This window comes from Arvicanthis niloticus, chromosome 6 (genome assembly GCF_011762505.2).
Source record: "Arvicanthis niloticus isolate mArvNil1 chromosome 6, mArvNil1.pat.X, whole genome shotgun sequence".
Taxonomy (NCBI): Eukaryota; Metazoa; Chordata; class Mammalia; order Rodentia; family Muridae; genus Arvicanthis; species Arvicanthis niloticus.
In genome coordinates this window covers 6,018,848-6,046,439 of record NC_047663.1, presented here as the reverse complement: position 1 = coordinate 6,046,439, position 27,592 = coordinate 6,018,848, and the positions used below count along the sequence as shown (strand labels likewise).

The following is a 27,592-nucleotide window of genomic DNA, read 5'->3' as shown; positions in this document are numbered from 1 at the left end:
TAGCAGCCTAGCCAAGGGGACTGCAGGACATGACTGATCAAACCTTCTGGCACTGTGTGTGTGCTGGTCAGGAGCCCTGTGCCGAACAGGAGCTACCCCGAGCCCGTAACCAGGGAGCAGGTGGCAGCGGCCCCTCGTCTTCAAGTAGAACTGATGTACAGACACCATGGATCCAAGAGTGTCCCCAGACCAGCTCTTGGGACTGTCAGCACTTCCAGGTGGCCACTGATTTGACCAGGCCCACATCCCGTCCCTAGGCTGTCAGAACCAGGTCTGAAATCTTGCCCAGCTATTCTCCTTGTCCCGAGTGCAACATCCTCCCCTCGCTGAGCTCGAGCATCCTCTCAGCAGCTCTGTGGAGCGGAAGTCCTAGCTCTCCAACCATAAACCAGACTGGCTGTCCAGGGAATAGCCTGCCCTTCAGGTGGGGAGGCCTAGGCACCCAGAGCTGCTCAGCTAGCACAGGTACCTACCCGCCTGTTCTTGAGAGATCCCTTGGCACCCAACTCCTTTTTAAAAACGTTTATTTATGTCACTGTTCAGTGAGCGGTGGTGGACCGTGGTCCCCGGGTGGGCTCCTCCAGCCCCTCCCCGGGAGGCACGTCTATGTGCATATTCAGCCCAGATTGGTTACCCTGCAGACTTGCCATGTCTGTGGGGATGGATGAGTGACTCATGTTCGACTGCAGGAGACGCCCCTCAGAGGAGACTGGTCTGTCTTTCTTTTGCCCTGAAGGAACTACAAGACGAGGGGCTCAGCTTGCTCTGGTTCCCTCATACCCACTAGGGTTCACTCTAGCTTGCTCAAGGCCCAAGCAAGTTGCAAACCCCATTAGCTAGCCTGGTTGTCAGGCTGGGTCACACAGTTAAAAGCATTTGTGGGCATTCCTGAGCAAAGGCTTAGGGCCCTTCCGTGATCCTTTCGTGGGATCATTTACTCCTAGACCCCTTCTGCAAGATGGCAGAAAGAACCTGCCTCACTGATGCTTCCTGTCTTTTTAGAGGCTTATACAAGCCCAGAAATGTTTCTACATCACTCTCTCCAGCTTCCATATGCAAAGTATTTCTAGGTAGAAAGTGGAAGGCCTGAGATAAGGAGCAAGGGCCCAGTAGAAATCACAGAAGCATGCCCTTGTAGCCTACTCTCCTTGGTTACCAGTGATGGCCCTTGAATTTCAGCTTGGCCACTTCCTGTTCAACCTCTCAGTGCCCCTGTTCTCTTAGTTGTTCCTGGGGCTACTGTTGATCTCTACCTACCAGTGTAGGTGTAGTGTAGGCTGTTGCATAGTCGAAAACTATCTAAACAGCCTGGCAAGAAGCCCTTGATGTACCTCGATGGTACGGGTGCCGTGCACTCTACATTGTGCTGCAGGAGCTTTCAAACGCAGGGTGGAAACATGTTCCAGAGCTCAGAGGTCTAACGTACAAAGCTTGGGGTGGGGGAGGGGGTGATATACAAATGTGTTGTGATCCTTGGGTCTCCTGCAAACATTCACAAAATACAGTGTGGGGCTGTTATCAAGCAGTCTGCCTCTGGGGAGAGCTGATCCTGCATGCAAACACATCCATGACCAATGAGGGGAGACCTTGGTTTAGTCACCCAGTACCATGGGTCCTAGCCTCACATTCTAGCAAGGACCATAGATAGGCCTTGTGTGGTAGAACCCAGAGTTCCCTAGCCCCTTGGCCTTTTATCTGATCTAGGATCTTACGGGAGACCTGGAACTCTAGGGGCTTTCCAGGCCTAGAGGCAGAGAAGGATACCTCCAGGCTATGGATACGGGGGTGAGGGGTTGGGGGAAAAGGGGTTGTTCATGTCCTGGGCTTGTAGCCGGGCTCTTAAAGTGTTTGTGTTTGAGCAGGGAAGACCTTGGGCCTGGAGCCAGAGAGCTGGGTACATCTCTGTCCTTGTGTCCTCTTGTGTAGAGTAGGGCGGCCACAGTGTTCACCTCACAGACCTGGCACACACCAAACATTCAGGAACTGGGTTTTCTCAGTGCTCCCTCCTGTCCCATCCATGAGCTAGCTCCCTGACCCTTGCTGTCTCTAGCCTGGGCAGGAGGAACACTGGAGGGCTATCAGGATGGAAGGGAAGGCTTGGGGATGGTGTCCAGACTGCCTGGAAGAAACCTACCTGCACTGCTGTCAGCTAACATCTGTGCACTCTGAGGCCGAGACGGTGGAGTGCCCATGGTGCCCATGTTCGGCTGTCTGTGCATGTGGGGCCGGGCATGCTGGGCCTGCTGCAGCTGCTGCAGCTGCTGCAGTTGTTGGAGCTGCTGGAGCTGCTGGAGTTGCTGCAGCTGCTGGAGCTTAGCCTTGCTGTGTTTTGCCATTCCTGGGGCTGAAAGGGCATAAGGAGAGTGAGCACCAGTGAGAGCTATAGGGGGACCCCTGGAGAAGAGGAGCCAGCTGAGGTGGGGTCCTCCACCTGCTGAGTCTGTGCCCCTTAGAAACTACATTCATCTACATGTCTACCTGCCTATCAGTCTGCCCGCCCACCCTCCCACCCACTCAGATTTACTGAGGACCAGAGCATGTCAGCCTTGTGTAGGGTCTGAGTGAGTTCTGGCTTGGACTTGTGTTTCAGGAAAGAGAAAGTAAGGAAGGCATAAGGCATGATGGGAAATTATCAGTCATCCATTTCTGGTGTGACCTGGAAGTGGGCCTTCAGGAGCCTGGTTGGTTGTTTGGAATTGGAATCAGATAACCACCCTTTGCTGAGTTTTGAGAAATCCATCGGGGCTTGGCTGTATTGTTACAGGGAACTGATAGGGAGATGAGGAAGTTCGGCTGTGAAGGTGTGAAGGCCAGCAAGAAAGGACGGGGCCACCACTGGGTGATTGGGCAAGGTCTGGTTGCTGCTCTCTACCAGAAAGCAGCCACCTGGCTTCAGGAGGAGAAAGAACATGCTTGGGGCCCAGTGGTCCAAGACATGCCCATACCAAGAGATAGACAACTGTCCTTTGTCACCCAAGCAAGAACCCAGAAGGAACTCAAGGCTGTCTGGATACTCACCATCTTTCCCTAGGATTCCGGGCAACCGTGTGTCCATCCGTCCCTTGTAGATGTGTCCATCAAGGCCCAAGATATCAACCTCATCGTGCTAGAGAGGGATATGCATGCCCATTATCTATCATTGCAACATCCTGAGTGTCCTCCAGGGAGGCCTGGACTGCAGACACTGTGAGCAAGCAGTGCTCAGAACCACCCTGCCTCCCCTCAGGCCCCCACCCCCACCCCATGCCTCACTCCCGGAAATGAGGCCTGAGGGCACATGCCTGTAATCCTGGCTCTTGGGAGACCGGCAGCAGGCTTCCCACTGACTTCAAGGCCAGTCTGGGAGGTATAGCTAGTACTAGTCCAGCCAGGACTGTAAATAGCAAGACTCACTCTCAAAACTGAAAGGCCCCTGCATGGAGTCTGATCTGAGTGCAGGGTGGAAGGAGGTGCCGTGGAGATCTGGGGCCTGTGGTGGAGGGTGATGGTGTAGTGCCTGGGAATCGGGTGGAAGGATGGCATGCTGCCCAGCAGAGAGACACACCTGTATATCCTAGCAACTCTGGGAGCCTGAGGCTGAAGGATCATGAGTTCAAGGCCTGCCTGAGCAACTTTGGGGAGGTAACTTGGCAGTAAAGAGGTTGCCTAGCAGCCCCTGGGACATCAAGAGAGAGGAGAAAGAGGGACCTCAAGGCAGAGGGCCAGCTGATGGGACTTTGGGTGGATTTCCAGAAGGGGCATGGCAGGGCTATCCTCGCCATGGCCCGTCAGACCTTCATGGCGATCTGGATCTCCTCCAGTGGAGACAGGTGCTGTGGGCGGTTTCGCCTGTAGGGGTAGGTGAGGGTGTGGCTGCCCCCACAGCGACGAGGTACAGTTGAGTAGGTGTAATCTGCTGTATCTGCTCCCCTGGGAAGTAGACAGACACAGGGAGTCATTGTGAGCCACCCAGGAATGTTACTGGGGACAGGTAGGCAAGCCTGAGGCTACACACAACACACACCGTGTGTGTGTGTGTGTGTGTGTGTGTGTGTGTGTGTGTGTGTGTGTACCACTTTCACACACACTCACACATACACTCTCACCCTCATTCCCAACCCCAGCCACCCCCGCCCCCCTGTAATGGACCCTGGGCAAGCAGAAGCCAAACTTGGTCGTCATCGGGGCCAGTGTGTTCCTGGACTCTGTCCTACCGTTTGTAGCATGGGTGGCTGAGGCACTGGGCGTTTAGCAGCTCTCGGATCATCTGGCTGCTGGCCTTCACAGAACCCCCGAAGTGGATCTGCACCTTTTCGATGTCCATCAGCATCTTGGAGTGCATGCTGCGCAGGCGCCCCACGCTCCTCTCCATCTGCGACAGATCCCCTCGAGGGAAACTGCTGCCCAGCTTCAGGCTGTGAGACCCAGACAGAAGGAAAGAGCTCAGCCCAGGACCAGACACGACCCCAGACGCTTTTCTCCTGGATCTTGTGTTGTTCACACTTGCTTTGGCTCCAGGCCCCTGTTGTACAGGAGCCGGGGTGAACTGAACTGGCCCTCGGGGGAATTGTTAGAGCCCCCTAGCCCTTGACTGAGGGCTGAGGGTCACCGGGTAACTCAGCACCTCTAAAAGACCCACCAGGGACCAGACTTGCTGGGGAAGGTTTTCCCTAACACAAAAGCCCCCTTCCCCAACAAAATAAATGCTTAAAATGTTTAAATGTTTAAACAAACAAAACAAAACAAATGCAAAACAAAAGCAACAACAACAACAAAAAAAAAAACCAAACACAAAACCTAAGAGGAAGTCAGTTTAGTATCCTTCATCCTGATCCTGGTCAGAGAGCTCTGGGTTACTCCCAGTGTGTACTCTGGGAGTCATCTCTGCCCCCTCCCCTCCCCTCCCCTCCCCTCCCCTCCCCTCCCCTCCCCTGCACCCCATCCCACTGTCCCATACTTTCTGCTCTGCTGTCGGATCTGTTCTAGTTCAAACACAGTGTAAGGCCGGACAGATCGGTGCCCTGGCATGCTCGGAATTATGGGGGTCATAGAGATGACTCTGGGCAGGGACAGAGAGAAGGGAAGGGGTGTGTGAGAGAGAAATCCCAGCCCTCAGCAATAGCAGCCACCCACTGCCATGCTCCTCGCTATTCAGTATGGGCCCCATAGGAAAGCCCAGGGACCAGGGACAGAAATGGACCCAGGACAAGAGGCGAGATGAGTAGATACGGGGAGATACACCCATGCTTCCATGCCTTCTCCCTGCCACCAGATGCTGTGGTTGAGGTGTGGCCACTCACTGTCCAGTCACAGTTGTCTCCAAGGGACGGTCACAGGACAAGCAGTGGAAATGAGCCAAAAGCTGCCTGTCAGGAATGGGACACAGCCAGTGAGATCCAGAGAGCTTGGCCCCCCTGCAGGACGGGTGGCAGATCCGGCCCTATTTCCTGGGAATCCACCTGGTGCTAACCATCCCTTGCAGGCACGCATTCTGGACCAGGAAGCCAGCTCGGTATCTTGTATGTGCCTCTGGTGTCCCCTGGTGGACATGTGTGGGATTTCCCTAGCCAGATTCCCAAGAATCATCTTGGAGGTCTCTCGGCCCCAGAAATCTAGTATTCTACCACAGTCTAACCCCAAGAGGCTTGCACCTCCTTTCTGACTTTCCCCACTATTATTTGAAGGATCTGGTCAAGTTATTCAGCTCTAAAATCAGGTGCAGTCCCTCCACCTGATTGACAGTTCTGGGAGGAATAGGCCATGCACTGCTCATCTGGGGCCGCCCAGCGTTCTCCACTGCCTTCAGGGCCTCACCTCCGCATGGCAGCTGCCTCATCTGCCTGGTAGAGTGGAGAGCGCTCTTTGAGCTGCTGCCGCAGTGATTTCCAGCGATCCTCCAGCATCTGCTTCAATGGGTCCAGCTCCAGGCGGTCCAGCTGGGGGATGGGCACTGGGTGAGCTCAAGGCAGGAGGTAGATGGGGGTGGGGAGTCTTATGCTTGAAGAGAGTGGCAATGCCCCAGTGGCAGGGCGAAGCATGGTCCAGCCCATCCTGCATCTTCTCCCACCCTCACCTTGCTGTCCATCTCTGCCAGGAGCTTGTCCAGAAGTTTCTGCCAGTCTTGCTCCTGTCCACTCATTTTGGCCACCAGCTCCTGCATCATGTGGTTGAGTTGCTCTGTGGTGGCATCAAACTGGATCCGGCTCACTTTGGATGCCAGAGCACTCTTGTCGGCTTTCTGCGTGAGAGAACAGCACGGGGTGGGAACGTTCCTCCAGCAGTCATGTCTCAGGCTGGCTTCACATCCCCCGCCCTCCCCACCCCAACTCCTCCCCCCATCCCCCCCCCCCCCCCCGCACTGACTAGGGAGGAGGCAGAGGCTCACCACGTCGATCTCCATCTCCAGGTGCTCTCTGTCGGCCTTTTCTTTCTCCAGCCTTTCTATCCCCTGATACAGCACCTGGAGGCCCACGGGACAGAGACAGTGAAGGGTCGGCAAGGCCGAGTGGCAGGGGTGGGCGGGGCGGAGGAGCCTCCTCTCCACCCCAGGTGCCCTGGGTTGCTCACTTCAATGTCTTTCTGCTTCTGCCGATGGTCCTCGATGAGATTGCTCGTAGTAATGTTGAGCTTCTCACAGTCGCCCTGGACTTGCAGGATGGCGCTCTGCACGTGGCCCAGCAGCTCCTCGTCCTACAGCGGTGACAGGGGAGCTTTTGGAGGCTGCTGGGGCAACCCAGAAAGCCGTCCCACAGTAGGCTGCCTTTGGAATTTAGAATGCAACCCAAGCCAGGTGTGGAGTGCCCGCCTGTAACCCACAAGCTCAGGAAGCTGAGATCGGAAGTCCCAGTAAAAATCTAGGCTACCACACAAGACCATAATAAATAAGACAAGGCCAGGAAGACGGCTCGTAAAGGTATTTGTTGCTAAGCCTGGTGACCTGACTTCAACCCCCAGGACGACCTTCATCATGGAAAGAAAGAGCTGACTCCTGCAAGCTGTCCTCTGACTCCTACAAGTGTGCCACGCAATGTGCATGTATGTACACGCACATGCACATTTGCACACACGCAAATAAACACGTATACGCTAAAAATCAAAACCATCACCCGACATGGACGCTCACTTCAAACCCCTTCTGGCTTTCTTCAGAGGCATCCATGACAACTGTGTCTCTTCTCTGGGTGTGGTCACCAATCCCCCCCCACATGTTGGTAGACTGGCATCAGTGGCCTTTGGAGTCATCAGAGAGGTGACATCAGAGAGGTGACTGAGGCTCACATGTCCTATGCTGTCCCATGATCCCCGAGAGGTGAGGTGTGGGCAACAATTTGAACCAAATCTAAATTCTTGCATCCAAGAACAAGATCTGGTGGTGACCCCCAGCCCGGCCCCAAGCCTTCCCTCCAGGGGATGTCTACAACGTGTTAGAAACACAGGCAACCAAGGGGCACTGTGTCTTGCAATTGTCCCTGCATCATGTAATAGGCACTGTGGCACCCTTGGGCAGCCAGTGCTGTCCCATCCGCTAAGCCCGCCCTTCCCATACACTCCGGTCTCTATGTTCAGCCACCTTGTGAGGGAGCCGGGCAGAGACTCACCTGGCTCTGCAGCTTGGCCTTCTTGGAGGGCCTGGAGGCCGCTAGGCCACTGACCATGTCCTGTAGCTGCTCGTAACGCTGTACCAGCAGGCTGACTTGGTGGCTCACATCCAGGCTGCAGGCTGGACAGGTGGCCTCAGGGTCAATCTGGCCAGGCACTAGGCCGGCTGTGGACTTGTGCGGGGTTATACTCATGGACAGCAGCGTGGAGGAGCTACTCAGCATGCTCTCAATGATGGTTCTGAGCTTGTCCAACTGCATCAGGACCGGCATGAAGGAGGGGTGGGGGGAGGCGGGTTAAGGTCATGTCTAACCAATGGTGTGGCATATTCTCCCTGTCCCCTGCTGTGAGATGGGCAGTCGCTGCCTCCTCAGAGTGTCACCGAGGGTGTTACACACACACACAGTTGATCTCTACCCAGCACACAGTTTTTCAAGTACCTTTGCTGCCAGCAGGCAGCATGAATGACAAAGCCCCTGTGGAGGGGGATGGAAGTTTTCTCCAGCCAATCCACTGGGCCAGTACTCACAGCTTCTGTAGCTAAATGGTACTCTCCCAGGGCTCTGATGATGCAAGGCTCTTGCAGCACGGGGTGTGAGCAGTGGGCTTGCATATCTGTCTCACCCAGGATGTAAACTCTAACAACAAAGGAATGTGAGAGGTGCAGACGAAGCTACAGGGATATCTCTGGGTCTGGAGGGGCCAAGTGCTTTCCAGGGAGAACTGTTCAGCCTGGCCCTCCTGTTTCCCTCTTCTTCTGATGGTCTTACTTGGTTACCACCCATGATTGTTGGTCCTGGGTGGCCAGCTGGATTCAAGAACAACCAAGACAGACCTAAGGATGCTGTCCGGCTTCCAAAAGGGTCATGCTCACGGCACACCATCCCCTTTCTAGTGGCCAGTGCTACCAGATACTCTTTCTAGAGCTTAGGGAAGGTGTTTGAGACTGCATGAGACCCACACAAGTTGCTAGAGGTCAGAAATAGAAAAGAGGTGTGTGCAGCTAGGAGAGATGTGGAGAAAAGGCACAGGTGAACAAAGTTAGCCTCAAGTAGTCAGGCAGAGGGAGTGGCCTGCCTCAGACAGCCCTACGCTGGGAGCTTGCTCTCCAGCCGCAGCCCAGTACTCAACACATTTCCCTTGTGTTCTGAGCTCACACGGTCAGCAGCTTACTAAGGGTGGATCCTGAGCTAAGGCCTGTGCAGGAGATGCCTGCTAGGGTTGAACGGGCATACTGTTCTCCAAGTTAAAACAATCCTCAGAAAAGCTAGGTGTCTCAGTAGAACCTTCAAGAATAAAAAGCAGGTCTCTGGGAAAATCAGGCCCAGGGGGACATTTCAGAAAGAACAGCCTAAGAAGGCATAAGTATGATGGGAGAAAGGCAGAAAGCCAAGAAGCCAGGAGCCAGAATGTGCAGGTGGTGCAGAAGGTGGGGCCTGCCAGAAAGGATGCAAAGGGTACTCAGAGCTTGGTATGGAGTGTTTACATGAGAGCCTGGATTCCATCCCAGCACTGCAGAAAGAAAAAACAAGCAAACAAACAAACATAAGATTGCAAAAGAGATGGGTGTGGGGCATGGGGTTTCTTTAAAAGTTCACTGTGGTCCTAGGAGGCCCTCAAAGGCTGCCAAGCTCAGATGTGCACTTTGGGCTGACAATTGTCCTGGCAGGTGACCTTTGTCTCTCTGAACCTCCTCCTGCCTGTAGAGGGATTTTAATCCAGCAACATGGTTGGATATCCAAAGATATGATCCAGCCATAATGCAGACATGCCCTGAATTACAGTGTGATTTGATCTGGCTGGAATACCCTTAGTATACACTTTTAATCTCTAACAATGAAGGTAAGGTTAGTTTGTAGAAGGAAGCAGCCATGTTTGAAAGTGAGGTCTAATTGAGGGGCAGACAAAGTGATGAATCAGAGAAAGATTTGACAGAATGAGTCAGAGATAGAATATGTCCAACTCATACGAAAACAGCACAGGAAAGGGAGGCTACTGAAGAGCAGAGAGAGAGACACAGAGAGAGGCAGAGGGAGAGACAAGTGTAAGGGGTAGGGCTGTTGCTAAGGTCTTGTTTCCCGATTGGTTCTTGATCTATCAATAAAGATGTCAGGGGCCAGTTGCTGGACAGAAAGAAAAAGGCAGGACTTCTGGGTCCCCAGAGGGAAGGTGAGGAGACACAGAGGAGAAAAGAGATTTTTCTACCATGTTTTGGAGAGACAAAAGGTGACCAGCCATGTGAAATCTCGGGCAGAGTGGCCATAGGCCGGTTCTCCAGGTGGAAGGTGAGGAGACACAGAGGAGAAAAGAGATTTTTCTACCATGTTTTGGAGAGACAAAAGGTGACCAGCCATGTGAAATCTCGGGCAGAGTGGCCATAGGCCGGTTCTCCAGGTGGAAGGTTAGGGTATTGGGAAGGGCACATTAGCCAAGGAAAGCTTAGAAAAGCCCAACAATTGAGACAATAAGGCAGGTTAAAATTGAACAACGTGTGTTTGTGTTTTTTATCTGAGGAGCTAATATTCTCTGGTCAAGGGCTGATAGTGTAGTCCATTCCCAGAGCTTAAAGCAGGGTAACAAAAACTACCCTCTACAGAGGTAGTATATGATATGTGGTGGGAGGTGTGTGTGTTTGTGTGTGTGTGTGTGTGTGTGTGTGTGTGTGAGTTTTACTAGCACAGTTTTACAGGGACAGCTAGACACAGGTGAAGACAGAATGAGCCAGAGAATAGGGAGCCAGAAGATTACAACAGATTGCCAAAGTTAGTATGAGGCCAGGTAGAGCAATTCAGTCAGGAGCAGAGAGAAGCTGGATTGAATCAGTCAGCTTGGAAGATTAGATTGTACAGAGGCTAGAAGCATCTAGGCCTAGGCCTAGGAATAGTTAGAACAGAGAAAGAACTGCTCTGGGCTCAGCCTATGCTGGGTATTTGCACATCTTGGGTAGGGCTCTTACCTTATTCCTTCATCTGAGGAGATAATACCAACATTTATACCTGCTCTTACAGGACAATTGGCTTAGAGTCATGAAGGAGCTTGGGTAAGGGGGAGGTTGAGAGTGTGACATGGTGAAAATACTGTCTGTCATGTAAGGCACTGGATTTGATCGCTCCAGCACCATGTGTTTCGGCACACAGAAAGCATATGATGGCCGATAGGCACAGGAGGTCTCAGCATCTCTAGTTACTGGGGAAATGCAAATCCAAGCCATAATACTACTTCCCACCCTGTCGCTTTCCAAAAGGAGAGAAGAGGGGCTGGAGAAATGGCCGAGCTGCCAAGAGCACTGGCTGCTGCTCTTACAGGGACTCAGGTTTGGCTCCCAGTGACCTTAACTCCAGCCCCAAAAGATCTGACACCTCCTTCTGAACTCCTGTACTCATTAGGTGCACAGGCCCACAACAAACACACACAACACACACACACACACACAAAGACACACAGCACACACATACAAAACAAACCACACACATGTACATACACAAACATACATGTGCATATACACTGCACACATACAACACACACACATGTACATATATAAACACACACAAATACACATATACATACACAAACACACACAGAACACACAGACAATACACATACATCCACATACAAAACATACACTTGTACATACAAACACACACAAATATATACATGCATACGCACATACATACACAAACATGCATACACACAACACACATGTACATACACAAACACAAAAATACACACATACATACATATACATAAACACGCACACCACACACACAGACACACACACACACACACACACACACACACACACACACACGGGCTCCGGTAATTAAGGACAAATGAATAAATCTTAAAAGAGAGAGGGGTTAAGTGTTGGTGAAGGAAAGAAGTGGAAACCAGCAACCGCCACCCCTTGCTGGCTGGGGTTTCATCTGGGAAAGTAGCCAGTGAGTTCATTCAATCACCACACCCTACAGAACCCTACTCCAAGATCCATGCCCAAGAGGAAAGGAGACGTACTCAAAGACACATGCACACGGATATTCACGGCAGCATGAGTCCTAGAAGCCGAAGAGGGGAGCAACCCAGCTGTCCACCTGATGGATGGAGATAGACCCTTCTATTGCCCACAGGATGGATTATTTTGAGTCACAATGAGAGTGGACGCCAGGGTTGGAAAGACAACTCAGTGGCTAAGAGCACTTACAGCTCCCCGAGGGGGAACCTGGGTTCAGCAGCCGCAGGATGGCTCACAGCCATTTATGACTCCAGTTCCAGGGGGACCCTTATGCCCTTTTATGGGACTCTGAGAGGACTCCATGCATGTGGTACACATAAAGTGAGGGCAAAAGACCGAAAACATACAATGAAATAAACGTATGAAATAAAAAACAAAGGGCTGAAGAGATGGCTCGGTGATTAAGAGCACATATTGCTTGCCCAGTGGATCTGAGCTTAGTCCCTGGCATCCACATCAGGGGGTCACTGGTAACTCCAGCTCCAGGAGCTCTGTGCCTGGGTACTCCCTGGGCAGCACACCCTCCCCTCACACATTCACACATTCACACATTACTAAAAAATAACTGTGGAACAAGGTTGACACCAAAGAGAAGCTAATGGGGAACAGGAAGGGTTCCTGGGGCCTCAGTCTCAGACAAAGAACCTCTGGCAACCCAGGAATACTGAGATCAGAAAAAGAGCGTCTTCTCCAGGGGAACCGTGCCAATACAAGTGGCCAGTCCTGAAAACATACATACAAGGAACACTACATGGAACGAGCAGGCTGCACTTTTATATTTACAAACACACACACACACACACACTCACATACACACACACACACGATGGAAGAAAAAGAGGTCACAATTTGAAAGAGAATAAGCTGGGGTGTATAGGAGGGCTTGAAGGGAAGAAAGGAAAGGAGGAAATGATGTAAAAAAAAACAAAATATGACTAAAAGGTGTTTTTGTTTGTTTTGCTCTTTTTTCGTTTTTGTTTGTTTGTTTGTTTGTTTGTTTGGAACATGGTTTCTCTGTGTAGCCCTGGCTGTCCTGGAACTCACTCTGTAGACCAGGCTGGCCTTGAACTCAGAGATCTGCCTGTCTCTGCCTCCCGAGTGCTGGAACTAAAGATGTGTTTTATAATGTATGAATTAAAGGAAATACACAACAGGAAGCAGGCAGTGGAGGAGCCTATGTCGCAGCTCCCTGCCCACCCCCCCACCCCCACATCATCGCCCTTGCCTTTGAACTTGCGACCTTGGACCCGGCTGAGCAGCAGCCAACCGCTCCGGCTATTTTGTAGTGCTTTGGGTGAGAAGTGCCCTCCGAGGACCATGCATTTGAACACTTGGTCTACAGTTGGTGTAGGCGGAAGTGGAATCTATGTAATCTGCAGCCTCCAGCTCGGACCAGACCTTCCTTGCCATGAAGCACTAATCTTCTCTAGGTTACTTTTGGTCATGGTAGTTTATCACAGCAACAGAAAAGTGACAAAGTGACTCCGCACACACACCCCATGGCTGGTCTCCAGGTTGGTGAGTGCTAGGCTGACAACCCTCTGCCCTGACCCTGGGAGGGAGGGGCCCTGGACCTTGGTCACAGACTGTTCACCTGATCCTGCAGGTAAAGAGAGGCCTCAGAGACAGAATTCTCCATGGAGGCCTTGCCTCGATCCTGGCTCTCTCTCAGTTCCATCAGCTCCTTCTCGATGTCAGACACCGTGACCCTGCAGTGTTCAAAGAACAGCTGGTTCCACCACTGCCCAGCACCTTTTGCTCAAAAAAAAAAAAAAAAAAAAAAAAAGAACATGAGGAGCCTCCGTCTAGGAATCCCAAATTTGGGGGGGTGGGGGTGGGTACTGTGGTGGGTTGTAGCCCAAGGAGGGACACTGGTGTTCCTCCCAGTCCTGGTACTGCCATTTTAGGAATGTTGGGGGTTTTCCACCAGATCTTGTAAAGACTAGGACAGCCTGAAGAGCCAGTACAATCCATACGGGAGACAGTGACCACTGCAGGACATGGGGAGGCAGAAGGCCGCCTCTACTGCCCGGACCGTAACCATGATGCCAGACAGGACCCCTGCTCTGGAGGAGGAGTGTCACCTGAGGATGCCCAGCTGCAAGCTCAGATGGCTAGGCTTCACTTCCTTCCCCGAAGAGGGGTCGATGTCCAGAAGCTTTTGTATCTTGTCCAGCTACAAGCACAGAGGAAGCCAAGCATCAGACAGGCCTGGGTGTTGGCTTCCCAAAGGGAGCTAGCTGTCTGGTTATTCAGCCCTCTTCTATGTCATGGATGAGGCAGTGGGTACCCAGCAGCCCCTTGCAATGGCCTCCATTGCTAGAGAGTCCCTAATAGGGCTCCAGACTGTTAACTGAGAACTGAGGAGGTTGACCCTCCCATACGCACTTTTGCCTTGTCCTGCCGAACTTCTCGGTTCAACGCCTTTAGGCTCTTCAGCTGCTCTGGCAGGTCCTGGGGCACAGTCTTTTTGACTATGGAATATGGAGGCTACTATCAGGGAGTGGGATTCCCATTGGGTTCCTCAACCTGTGTTTTACAGTCCCTCAATAATGAACTGAGCCCAGAGGTCAAGTCAATAGATTACTTGACCCTGTTTTCCCTGGTGACTGGACAAAGAGGTAGAAAAGGAGATGAGTGGTATCTGTCCACATGGTATTTGACTGCTGGGTATCTGCCTCTTGCTGCCTCTGGCATCTCTGCCTACAACTGAGCTGTGACTGAGCTTCATTCTGCAGTCCTACCCTCTCCCCCGACCCCATGCTATGCCCTCACCCTGTATGCTCTCACCCCTTCTACCCTGACAAAGGCCCAAAAGCCTGCTTCATGCCTCTCTCAAGTCTGCCCCAATCCTGTTGACTTGGTCTCACACTCTGCAATCTATACATCTGGCCTCCCCACAGGCTGCCGCCGCCTGTGGAGTCAGGTCTGGGTGGGAGTGTGCCCAAGGGAGAGAGCGTGAGTCTGCTTTCCATCTGCGGCAAAGGATACTCACCTATCATTGTAATCAGGTACTGGATTTTCTCGAAGTCAGTCTGGCCAGCCTGTTGATCGTCCAGCTCTTTCAACTGTTCTTTCAGTTCTAAATAAAGGGCAATGACCTCGCCTATCAGGCGAAATGTTTCCACCGCCATGGGGAAGCTCGGAGCCAGTTTCTCCAGTGACTCCTGCCGCTCTCGACGAGGAGTCTCGCTTACTGGTGAGAATTGCTGGATAACTTGTTCTGGGGCGGTTTGGTCAGCCAATCCAAGTTGGGTGACTGAGGCAGGTTTACTACTTAGATCCCAAGAGACCTGGGTATCTATTTCAACTTTCTGTACTTGTTCAGGATAATCCAACCCAGCCTGTTCTGGATCACATTGAACTTCGACTGTGGCTGTCTCGGGTTTTTGATCTGGGATCTGATGGACCACTTCGGGAAGTACATCTTGCCTGGCTTGGTCTTGTGTAGGGGGTAGCTCAGGAGGCTGATAAAACTGGGGTAACTGTGGTTGCTGAGATTCATCCTCTAGGGTTGGAAAGCGAAGGGCTATGCTCGGTGTTACGAAGTCTGGCTGAGTAGAAGTGGGTTGTCTGAAACCACGTGGAAGTGTACTAGATGGAAATTTACCGAGAGGAAACATACCAGGTTGAGTAAAACCAGGTGGATACGTACCAGGTGGGGCCAAGCTAGGCATGTATGCACCAGGCTGACCCAAACCCTGAGGGACTGTACCAGGCTCAGCCATCCCAGGCGGCATCATGTCAAACCCAGCTGTCCTAGGCTGTAGCAAACCAGTCTGATCAGCCTCAAGCTGCAACAAACCAGTCTGATCTGCCCCAAGCTGCAACAAACCAGTCTGATCTGCCCCAGGCTGCAGCAAACCAGTCTGATCTGCCTCGGGCTGCAGCAAACCAGTCTGATCTGCCTCAGGCTGCAGCAAATCAGTCTGATCTGCCCCAGGCTCCAGTAAGCCATGCTTTTCTTTCCTAGGCTTTGGTGAGCGATGCTGATCCAAGCTAGGCTGCAGTAATTCATGCTTTTCTTCCTCAGTCTGCAGAGACTCATGTTGATCCATGCCAGGCTGGACCAAACCAGATTCAACTGCACCTGGCTGCATCAGGCCATACTGAGTCACGATAGGCTGCTCCAGGCCACTCTGAATTGTACCAGGCTGCACCAGCCTCGGCTGAACAGTTTCAGTCTGCATTAAGCCACTCTGATCCATGATATGCTGTAGCAGGCCATGCTGAACTGTGACAGGCTGTACCATCCTAGTCTGAGCTAGCCCAGGCTGCAGCAGGCCATGCTGATCTGTGACAGGCTGCACTAGCCTAGGCTGCACTGCTCTGGGCTGCATGAAATTACGCTGAAGTTCAGAAGGTTCCACAAAACCATACTGGAACATCCTAGGTTGTACCAAGCCATGCTGGTCCATGCCAGGCTGAACAAAACCACTCTGGTCCACTATAGGCTGTGCCAAGCCAAACTTGCCTACACTAAGTGCTCCAGGTTGTGCCAAGCCAGGTTGTGCCAATCCCTGCCGAGCCTTGCCAGGTTGTGCCACACCCTGCTGGGCCATGCCAGGTTGTGCCAGTCCACGTTGGACTAAGCCACTCTCATCAGTACCAGGTTGTCCTAAATCATGACGACTTATTCCAGGTTGCATCCAACCAACTTGACCCACTCCAGGTTGCATCAAACTACGCTGACTGTCACTAGGTTGGAGTAAATCATGTGATACACTGGGCTGCACAAAACCATATTGATCAACTCTTGGCTGAACCAAACCATACTGACCTATACCAGGTTGGACCAAGCCAGGTAAATATGAACCAGGCTGCCCCCAACCACTAGGAAATGCACCAGGCTGGCCCAGGCCACGCTGACCCATACCTGGCTGCAACATACCAGGCTGAACTGCACCTGGTTGGCCCATGCCAGGCCGAACTGCACCTGGTTGGACCATGCCAGGCCGAACTGCACCTGGTTGGACCATGCCAGGCCGAACTGCACCTGGTTGGCCCATGCCAGGCCGAACTGCACCTGGTTGGCCCAGGCCAGGCCGAACTGCACCTGGTTGGCCCAGGCCAGGCCGAACTGCACCTGGTTGGCCCATGCCAGGCTGAACTGCACCTGGTTGGCCCATGCCAGGCCGAACTGCACCTGGTTGGCCCAGGCCAGGCCGAACTGCACCTGGTTGGCCCATGCCAGGCTGAACTGCACCTGGTTGGCCCATGCCAGGCTGAACTGCACCTGGTTGGCCCAGGCCAGGCCGAACTGCACCTGGTTGGACCATGCCAGGCTGAACTCCACCTGGTTGGACCATGCCAGGCTGAACTGCACCTGGTTGGCCCAGGCCAGGCCGAACTGCACCTGGTTGGACCATGCCAGGCTGAACTCCACCTGGTTGGACCATGCCAGGCTGAACTGCACCTGGTTGTGCCAGGCCAGGCTGATCTACACTAGGCTGCACTGAACTCCAGTCTGTACCAGGCTGTACCAGGCCACGCTGATCCATTCCAGGTTGAACCAAACCATCCTGACTTACACCAACCTGCATCAACCCAGGTGCATATGCACCTGGCTCTACCAGCCTGGGCTGAACTGCACCAGGTTGTCTCAGCTCCTGCTGACCCATTCTAAGTTGTCCTAAACCATGTTGATCTACACTAGGCTGTGCCCAACCGGGCTGATATGCTGCACCAGGCTGTACCCAGCCACGCTGATCTGTGCTTGGTTGAACCCAAACAGGCTGCCCTGTGTCCGGTTGTATTAGAACTTGCTGGCCTGCACCAAGTTGTGCCAAACTAGGTGGAAATGCACCAGGTTGAATCAACCTAGGCTGACCTGCACCAGGAGGCACCAAATGTTGGTCTGTGCCAGGCTGTTCCAAACCACCCCAATCTGTGCTAGGTTGTACCAAACCACGTTGATCAGCCCCTCGTTGTGGGACACTCCTCCGATCAACCCCTGGCTGTACTAAACCCTGCCTACCTGCCTCAGGCTGTACTAAATCTTGCTGACCTGCCCTAAACTGTGCCAGACCCTGCCGTTCTGCCTCAATGGGCACTGAACTACGTCTCTCTGCAGCAGCCTGCAATGAAGTCCGCCGTTCTGTCCCCACGGGCACTGAACTGCGCCTTTCTAAAGCAGCCCGTGCCACATCATGCTGCTCTACCCCAGGCTGTTCTGTACCAGGTTGTATGAATCGTGATGTTGAGCTGGACTGTCTAAAACCTTGTTGATCTGTACTAACTTGCATCAAGCCAAGTGACACCAAGCCACGTTGATCTGGAAGAGAAGGAGGGAATGCACGCTGATCTATGCCAGGCATTACCAATCCCTGCTGATCCACATGATGGGGAGTCAGTCCTTGCTGATCTGTGCCTAGTATCGGCAATCCATGCTGATCTATGCCAACTGGTATCAACCCTTGCTGAGCCATGGCCCACGGTCCCTGACCACTGTCACGCATAGCGGCCTGTTCCATACCATCTTGGTCCGTTCCAGGAAGCATTGTGCCTTGCTGATACGTGCTCAACGGAACTGTGCCAAGCTGGGCTGTACTCAGTTTTTCCAGTCCCCTGTCAGATCCTGATGGTGGCAGCACACCACTCTGAACTATATCAAGAGGTACCGCTCCCTGGTCGTACATTTCTGGGGGCATTACACCAAGCTGACCCGTAGTGAGAGGCATCACAGGGTATATTATTTCAGGCTGATCCATGCCAAGTGGTTCCAACCCGGGCATTCCACCACGTTGATCTCTGTCCTGTTGAGTCTGGCCAGGGAGTTGTTCATCTCTTCTTGCATATGTCTGGCGATCTGTCTCGGATATGACCTGGGATGGCTCACGGGCCATATCCCGAAATACAGTAGTAGATCTGCTCTGATCTCTGCTGGAGACCCTTTCAGGAGGTTGTCCTATACCACCAGTGGAATCCAGAGCCTGGTCAGCAGCCCTGGGAAACATTCCACTTGGAAGGCGGTCACTTGATGCAAATCTGTGCTTGCCAAATGTCACTATTGATGATTCTGAGCTCTGGGTAAAGAGAAAGAGGGGAAATTGGTTACGACCACTAAGAGGCTGAGTGGAAGGCTGTCTTGGGTACTTGACTGGAATGATTTAAGATCATTGCAGTAAAGAACCCCTGTGTGAGTGTGTGCACATGTGTTTGTTTGTGATTTTGTTATATTTGTGTGTGTCTATGTGTGTGAGAGACAGTGAGAGAGTGAGAGCAAGAGAGAGAGAAAAAGAGAGAGAGACAGAGAGAGAGAGACAGAGAGAGAGAGACAGAGAGACAGAGAGACAGAGAGATATGTTGGGGACAAACCTGAAACCTGGACCTTGCAAATGTTAGACAACTCCTCTACTAAGCCATATTCCCAGCCCTTGGTTTTACTTTTTATATTAAGGCAGGGGCTACATAAATTGTCTAGGCTAGTCTTGAACTCACTCTACAGCCTAGGCAAGCCTTCAACTTTTGATCTCTCTGCTTCAATAGTTTTTTTTTTTTTTTTTTTTTTTTGGTATTTGTTTTAAGACAGAGACTTGAATTCCCTATGCAGCTGACAATAACAAACTTCTGATCTTCCTGCCCCCACCTCTGGAGTGCTGAGATCACAATTACCCCACACACAGTTTATCTGTGCTAGGGGCTTGATCTCAGCGTTTTGTGCACACACAGCAAGTATCTTACCAGCTAAGCTAAGGCCTTAACCCCTGGATTCGCCTTTTATGACAACCCCCAAGATCAGCCTGAACTTATAACCTTCCATACGTACTATGTCCTTCCATATGGCTGCCCTCTGTCCCACTGCCTCGTACAAAGACCTCTGTGATGAAGTCTTTTCTGCAAGACCCAGGGGACTCTCCCTCAAGGTCCTTAACTTCATCAGACCTACAAAGTTCCTTTTGTCATTAAAAGGTAAGAATGGGGGGTGGGGTTAGCATAATGATGTAGATGTTCTTGGGGCTCTTGACTCATTACAGTGAGTATGGGCACATTGTATGAACTCCTAGAAAAATGGGCACAGCAGCTACAAAAGTTGTGGGGAAATAGAGTCCTAGGGGAGGTGGCACTGGCTTTACTGATGGGTGAACACAGCCAGGTTCTAGGAAAAATGTAACGTGACTAGGAATATATTCATTGAGGGATGCTTAGTTTGTAAAAACATGTCACCAAGCCTCATCTAAGTACAACCCATGGCACCCTTGTGACACACACACACACACAATGTAAGTGTAAGGAAGTATGTATTGTAATCCCAACCATAATAGTTGAAGGATTCCAGTGTCTCTCACAGTCTCAAAATACTTATCACATAGCTTTGCTCAAGATTGTGAAGCAGTTGATATGGGAATTAATTTTTCATAACCCCATAGCTCTTAGCAGTTTAGCTATCCCGTACAGCAGGAATGTCCTGCAGTCTGGGCAGGCTGACACCCTGCACACAGGCTCATCTTTGTCCTCCTCCAGTTTTGACTTCCAGGTTCTGTGGAGATTTGGAATTTGGATCTCTTAAGATTATGAGGGGCAGCCGGGTGGTGGTGGTGCACGCCTTTGATCCTAGCACTTGAGAGGCAGAGGCAGGCGGATTTCTGAGTTGGAGGCCAGCCTGGTCTACAGAGTGAGTTCCAGGACAGCCAGGACTATACAGAGAAACCCTGTCTCAAAAACAAAACCAAAAAAAAAAAAAGATTATGAGGGGCAAAATCATTTACTGGCTATTTCCCCTCTCTGTCTCTCTCTGTCTCTCTCTGTCTCTCTCTCTCTGTCGCTCTCTCTCTCTCTCTCTCTCTCTCTGTCTCTCTCTCTCTCTCTCTCTCTGCTGTGTGTGTGTGTTTGTGTGTGTGTGTCTGTGTGTGTGTGTGTTTGTGTGTGTGTGTCTGTGTGTGTGTGTCTGTGTATTTGTGTGTACACTTGTGGAGGCCGGAGGAAGTCATCATGGTGTGTCTTTCTCAGTCCTTCTCCTTGGTCTGTATGAGGCAGGCTTTCTAATAGAACTGTGAGCTCACAAGGTCAGCATGGATGGGTCAGCATGGATGGATGGCCAGAACACCCCAGCCAGCACACCCCCAAGATCCTCTTCCGTCTGCTTCTGAACCTGGGTTGCTGCATACACCTCTATGGCCAGCTTTATATGGATGCTGGGGACTAAACTCAGGTCTTTGCTGCTCTGCCTCCAAGCCTGCCCTGGATTTTTCTCCTTTTCTTCTTCTTCTTCCTGGCTCACAATAGGGATCTACAAAATAAGACTCTTGTCTTTTGCTTTAGCTTTATCTAGCCTGCCAGGCCACCAAAGCTTGGTGTATCTTGGGCATTTTTTTAAATTAAGATTTTATTATTTAGTTATTTTTGAGACAGGGTCTCACTATATAGTCATGGCTAGCCTCTGGAACTCTTGATATAGACCAGAGCAGTAACTACTGCCTACAAGGGTCATGTGAAAATTACCAGAGTTTGCCAAGGATGTAGAGACCATGTGTACCATCTCAAGATTGACAGATACACTAGCAGGGTCCTCTTGCTAGAGAGCTGTTTCCAGTTCTGGTTCCCCTGGTCCATAGGTGTTAAAGGATGAATACTTTTTAGGATAGACTATTAAAAAGGAAGTCTGGAAAGTTACAGAAGCAAAGGAAACCATCCCAGGGCATCATTTTTTACCCAGTGTGTTGGCAAAGATCAACAATGTAGGCGCTGGCTCGGGGTCTATGTGGGAGGAAACTGGAAGAAGAAATGATGTCTCTTCCTGCTTCTGTTTGGACCCTAAGCTGGGGCAGCACACAATAGTAACAGGTGGACAAAGCATAAAGTTGTCATTCCCAAACCCAGGAGTTTATCTGGGTCACTCACACCAATGTCATCTTGGAAAAATATTTAAAATATCCACAATACAGAATGTACAAAGTCAGTAGTAAAGGTTCCAAATACCAGAACGTGAGACAGTCATACATATGAGAGATGTTCTCTGGAATACCACCCAGTGCTGCTGCCCAGTGCCCGTTTGTTTGTTTACCCCTTTGGAGGCCCTCCAGCCATCACCAATCACTTGTTCTAGCTCTTCCCAGGTGACCATGGTGATTTCTTCACCACCCGGAACAAGATTCAACCTCCGACTTAATTGATCCTGTGAATAACAGAAACGATACAGACACACATGTATGTAAGCATGAATGCACATACACACCCTGCAGTGTGGGACCAACAGGACTGATTGGGTGCTACCAATAGCTGCAGCCTCAGGAAGACTCACTGGCTTTCAGCGACCAACCAGAGGTGCAGAACTGGCTATTGGGTCCTTTGTCTCACGTGGATTCTGGATACAGCCCTGAGCAAAGATGGCAAGGACTTGCTTACCCTTCTACCCAGAAGTGGTGGTACTTAGTGGCACAGTACATATACCCCCATCCCCAAAGGACACAGATATGCAGGGGCGGGAATTAGGACCAGGCCTAAGGAGAAGCCAGGCAGAAGAGAAGTCTTCTACCCCTCAGAACCCTTTCCCCACAGCTTCCTCACATTACCAGGTATTCTTCTCGGCTTTTAACTAGCTTCTCCAGTTCATTAAAACGTTGACAGAGTTCCTGGAAACAGAGTTTGGAAATGAACCATCACCTTAACACATGTGCGCGCGCGCACACACACACACACACACACACACACACATACATGTGCACATGCATGCACGCACACACACACACACGTGCACATACATGTGCATGTGCACACCCAACACATGCACACACGCACACACATGTACATGCACACACACATGCACATACACTGCCTTGGTCTAAAGGAGAAAAGGAAATGAGAAGCCTATGGGTCTTAGTGAAGGGATAGTTTCTGGTTCCTACTTTCTACCTAGTTTTACATGGCAAACAAAGCCAGATTCCTAGCTCTTTTCCTGGTCAACAGGAAGAGAGGATATTGTAATGATAGTAATCTGGTGTAGTGGGACCAGTCGGTGTTCATGTGGGGTGAGAATGCTGACCCTGGCTTCATTGCACACTACCCATTACCAAAAGCTTCCAGCTCTACAGCTCGAGACCCACCTTGTCTCTCTCCAAAAGCAAGTATTTCAGCAGCACCTGCTAGCCTGAGTCGTGGAAGGAGAGCCCTCAAGGGGCCCCAGCGAGTGCTCAGGACTTCAACTGTTCTTTACAGCTTGTGCTGACCTCTAGGATCTAAGATCGGATTCTAAACAGACCTTACAAACACAAAAGTTTGGAAAAGACCAGGCACGGTGTTGCACGCATGCTGATTACCACAGCCCTTGAGAGGTGGCTAGAAGGATCAAGAGGTCAAAGGTGAGCCTTGACTGCACAGTCAGTCAAGACAGCTAGACTACGAGGAGACCCTGTTTAAAAAAACCGAACAAATGAAACAACAGTAACAACAACAAACAGAAAACGAGGCCCACTTCCCAGAGCAAAAACCAGAGATGCAGGTTCCCTAGGCCTGTGTGAGGCTCAGACTGGGTTAAAAGTCAGAGATTTCCCCAGGGCTAGGCCTCCTTTGGCCTGTCTTGTATCCTTTTCTCTTTTGGTCCTCTCTCCATCCTTTTTTTTCTGATGGCCCCTCCTTCCTATAAGGCCACCTGTAACCGCTTGGCCTAATTTGTGTGAGAAGACCCCACCAGGGTGCTATCTGAAATGATTAGAAGACATGGTCTTGGAGGAAATGTGTCACTGAAGGTCAAGCCAGGCTCAGGGTCTCTCTCCTACTGCCTGCTGATCTGGTTGCCGAGCTCAGCTATTTCTCCTGCATCGTGTCTGCCTGTGTGCCGTCATACTCTTGACCAAGATAATGGACCAAACCTTTGAAACTGTAAGCCAGCCCCAATTTCTTTTATAAGAGTTGTCTTGGGAGCCGGGCGGTGGTGGTGCACGCCTTTAATCCCAGCACTTGGGAGGCAGAGGCAGGCGGATTTCTGAGTTCGAGGCCAGCCTGGTCTACTGAGTGAGTTCCAGGACAGCCAAAGGCTATACAGAGAAACCCTGTCTCAAAAAGACCAAAAAAAAAAAAAAAAAAAAAAAAAAAAAAAAAAAAAAAAAAGAGTTGTCTTGGTCATGGTATCTCCTCATAGCAATAGAACAGAAACTGCGTACTTTGCTTTGAGACAAGGTCTCCCTGTGGGGCACTGGTTAGCCAAGAACTGGCCATGTAGACCAGGTTGACCTCAAACTCACAGAGATCCTCCTGTCTCTGCCTCCCAAGTGTTAGGGTTAAAGGAACCACCACACCAGGATAGTCTCAATTTTTAAGGAAATTCACTTTAAGAATATTCTGCAATGTCGTCAGCTACCTTTTAAGTCAATTTAGGTTTTATAGGTATCTTGATAAGTTATTAATGGCTTCAGGAATCAGAGGATGGGCCTGGAGGGATGGCTCAGCAGGTAAGAGCCTGCTCTTGTGGAGGATCCTGGTAGGGTCTCCTGCACTCTAACGCCGGTTCTGGGGATCTGATGCCCCCTGCTGGAGTCTTCAGGCACTGCATGCATATGGGTGCTCAAACACACATACAAGCAAACATACACAAAACTAAACAAATCATTTTTTAAAAAATGAGGCAAGAGAGTAGAGACAAAGGATCAACCCACTTGTGAGGTGTGCTCCCTAGGGTGTCCTCACCTGCAGCTCAGGAGCCTGCTTCAGAATTTTCACATCTTCTATGAGGCCTTGGAGCACACTCGTGGACTGTAGGGTAGAGAAGGTAGGTGTGTGAAGCCAGACCTGGTACCCCTTGTGTTTTGGGTAGCTTAGGGCCTGAAGGGTAGCCCGGAGGAGCAGAGGCTTTGTAGGGTCAGTGTACCCACCTTGGTCGGGGTGAGAGTCTTTGAGGGTTTTAGTTGTATCATCTGGGTGGGAATCTCAACCATGGTCTCAGGTTGCTCCAGCATCTCCTCAGATTCATAGATCTTGGAGAACTTTGTTAGGGACATCTGCTTGCCCAGCAGAGCCATCTCCTCTTCTGACTTGGAGAACTCCTGGTCAGGGGTTACGGAGATATGCTGTATTTGTGTAACCATGCCCTGCATCTTGTTGTCCATAGTTTTAAGCTGTTTGGTGAGGTCCAGGACCTGGTTACCCAAGTCCTTCACCTGATTTTCCAACTCTTGCGGAGTCTGTGACAGCCTAGGCAGACTCCGGCGCTTCTCTTTGATGGTTGACACATGTGGGGCGCTGGAGGTGCCGTGGACCAGCTCGGCCGCGCGGCCAGTCTCAGGGGATGGGTAGTGGAAGTCGATAAGTACCTCTTGGAGGTTGAGGCTCTTGAGAATGGCCACTATCAATGTATGCAAGGCCGTAAAGTTCACCGCGCCCACCTCTGGAGTGCCAATTGCCAAGTCAGCCAGCTCCCGGAGGGAGACCCTGTTGGCCAACAGTGAGGGCGGCATCGTGTGCCCTGTTGGGAGGCGCAGAACCAGGGAAGAAGAGAGACGAGACCAAGCGCCTCCTCCCTCCCAGCAGGCTTATGGGGCCGGCAGGGGTCTCAGCAGGAAGCCTTGCTTGTGGGTTTGTGGCTTCCAAGCTGGAGCCCTGGGCTCCGCTCTCCTGGCTAGCCCGGCTCTCGGCCGGTGGACGTTTGGAACGAGGGCGCACGGTTTGCAGCAGGGTTGCTGAGGCGCGGGACTCCAGAGATTCTAAGAACATGCGCTTGGGCCAGCCCTTATTGGGACCAAAAAAACTACAGGAGAGGCTTTGACCACACCCCAAGGTGTCACCAGTTTTTCAGTAAAGCGCTTAATGAAAGGGATGATTAGGCCGGGCCAGAGCGTTTGCACTATGAACAGGTCAGTTGGGAGGAGAAGCTGCGGTGGCTTCTGTGGGTCCCCCCCCCCCAACCCCTCAACACAGAAAGCCAGCTCCACTAGTTCTTGTAGGCCACCAGAGACAAAATGATTCACGTCACGGCGACCTAAATTAAGGCAGGCAAGTCTAAAGGATGCGGTGTCTATGGCCAGTGGGGGTGGGTCCCCACTAGTGCCACTTAGAGGCAGTTTCCACATTATTTTGTTTACTCAAGAGGTGGGGAAGGGCCGGGCAGTGGTGGCGCACGCCTTTAATCCCAGCACTTAGGAGGCAGAGGCAGGCGGATTTCTGAGTTCGAGGCCAGCCTGGTCTACCGAGTGAGTTCCAGGACAGCCAGGACTACACAGAGAAACCCTGTCTGGAAAAACAAAACAAAACCAACCAAACAACCAAACAACAACAACAACAAAGAGGTGGGGAAGGCTTCCCTGACCCCATTTAGCTCAATTCAGGACTCTGGACTCTCAGCAGTGAGACATTTTTGAAGAAAACACTAAAAGTTGTCAAAGGGAACCTATCGTGGCTAATAGAGTTAAGAGTTGTAGTTTAGTCTGAATGGGCTCAGGGTTTTTGTTTTTAATTTACTTTATTTATATAAGAGTGTAGCTGTCTTTAGACACACCAGAAGAGGGCATCGGATCCCATTACAGATGGTTGTGAGCCACCATGTGGTTGCTGGGAATTGAACTCAGGACCTCTGGAAGAACAGTCAGTGCCCTTAACCACCGAGCCATCTCTCCAGCCCAATGGGCAGTTTTTAAAGGGACTTTCCAATACCTGGCAACAACAGGCCAAAAGGCCAGCGTCCTAATCCTCTGGGCATTTGCTCCTTGACCTTAGAACAGCAGTTCTCAATCTGTAGGTCGTGACCCCTTTGGGGTCACATATCAGATAGCTATCAGATATTTACACTGATTCATAACAGTAGTAAAATTAGTCATGAAGTAGCAACTAAGTAATTTTATGGTGATTGGGGGTCATCACCGGAGGGTCACAGCTAGAAAGGTTGAGAACCACTGTCTTAGAACCTAAAGCTGGGCTGCAGGTAAGCCTTGGGTTCAAACATTGGGCATCCATAGCCAGGCCAGTAAGCAGGCTTGCCTATTTTATTATTAACTTATTACTATTTTTTAAGAGGTTTCTCTGTGTAGCCCTGGCTGTCCTAGAATTCACTTTGTAGACCAGGCTGGTGGCATTGAATTCAGAGATCTACTTGGCTTTATCTTTGTTCGGTTTTGTCTTTTTTTTTTTAAATATTAGTGTTGTGTCTAAAATGTATGTGTATATGTGGACGCATGGGTGTGCACACAGAACCCAGAGGGCCCCGGATCCCCTAGAACTAGATGCAGATAACTACCATAGAGGTGCTGGGAACCAAACCCTGCCTTCCTGACAGTGGAGCCGCCTCCAGCTCCCTTCAAGTGTGGTCTTTACAGGATAGCAGTTTTTTTCTTTTTTTGGTTTTTCGAGACAGGGTTTCTCTGTGTAGCCCTGGCTGTCCTGGAGCTCACTCTGTAGACCAGGCTGGCCTTGAACTCAGAAATCCACCTGCCTCTGCCTCCCAAGTGCTGGGATTAAAGGCGTGCACCACCACTGCCAGGATTTTTTTCTTTTTAAAGATTTATTACACACACACACACACACACACACACACACACACACACACACACACACTGTAGCTGTCTTCAGACATACCAGAAGAGGGCATCGGATCCCATTACAGATGGTTGTGAGCCACCATGTGGTTGCTGAGAATTGAACTCAGGACCTCTGGAAGAGCAGTCAGTGCTCTTAACCCCTGAGCTATCTCTCTAGCCCTAAAATCCCTATTTTTGAAACCAGGGGGAAAAGGAAAATATTAGCTAAAAATGTCATTTTTAGAATTCAGAACCTCTATTTCATATCTAATTTTGTACCTGTGGATCAAACGTCAGTCTCATCTGTTGGAATCACTACCTTAAGACAGGGTCTCATAGGATCTGCAGTGTCAAACAGGCAAGGCTAAGTGTCTGTCAGCAGTTCCAGCCTGTCTGCCCTTCTGAGTGATAGAATTCCCAGTGTGTGCACCCATGCCAGTGATGCAATTCAGTTTGTTGTGCCTCTGTGCTAGGCACTTTACTGAGGTAACTCTCCAGGCAACAACTGCAGATGGACCTAGAAAGGACTAGTTATCTGTCTACCTTGACTAGTTAAGAACAGACT

General features: G+C 51.0%; 1 protein-coding gene across 1 annotated transcript; it reads right to left on the bottom strand.

Annotated features, from left to right (window-relative positions):
• Nucleotides 1-515: 515 nt before the first annotated feature.
• On the bottom strand, nucleotides 516-25,187 carry Qrich2 (glutamine rich 2). Its single transcript, XM_034507043.2, has 20 exons — nucleotides 24,394-25,187; nucleotides 24,209-24,274; nucleotides 22,099-22,158; nucleotides 21,591-21,701; nucleotides 14,583-18,612; nucleotides 13,976-14,061; nucleotides 13,672-13,763; nucleotides 13,182-13,296; nucleotides 7,578-7,832; nucleotides 6,547-6,669; nucleotides 6,365-6,439; nucleotides 6,053-6,217; nucleotides 5,794-5,915; nucleotides 5,280-5,345; nucleotides 4,937-5,038; nucleotides 4,194-4,394; nucleotides 3,774-3,909; nucleotides 3,019-3,106; nucleotides 2,135-2,344; nucleotides 516-739 (listed from the first exon to the last, which is right to left on the bottom strand). The coding sequence occupies exons 1-20, from the start codon at nucleotides 24,973-24,975 to the stop codon at nucleotides 540-542; spliced, it is 6,885 nt and encodes a 2,294-aa protein (XP_034362934.2). The 5' UTR covers nucleotides 24,976-25,187; the 3' UTR covers nucleotides 516-539.
• Nucleotides 25,188-27,592: the final 2,405 nt, after the last annotated feature.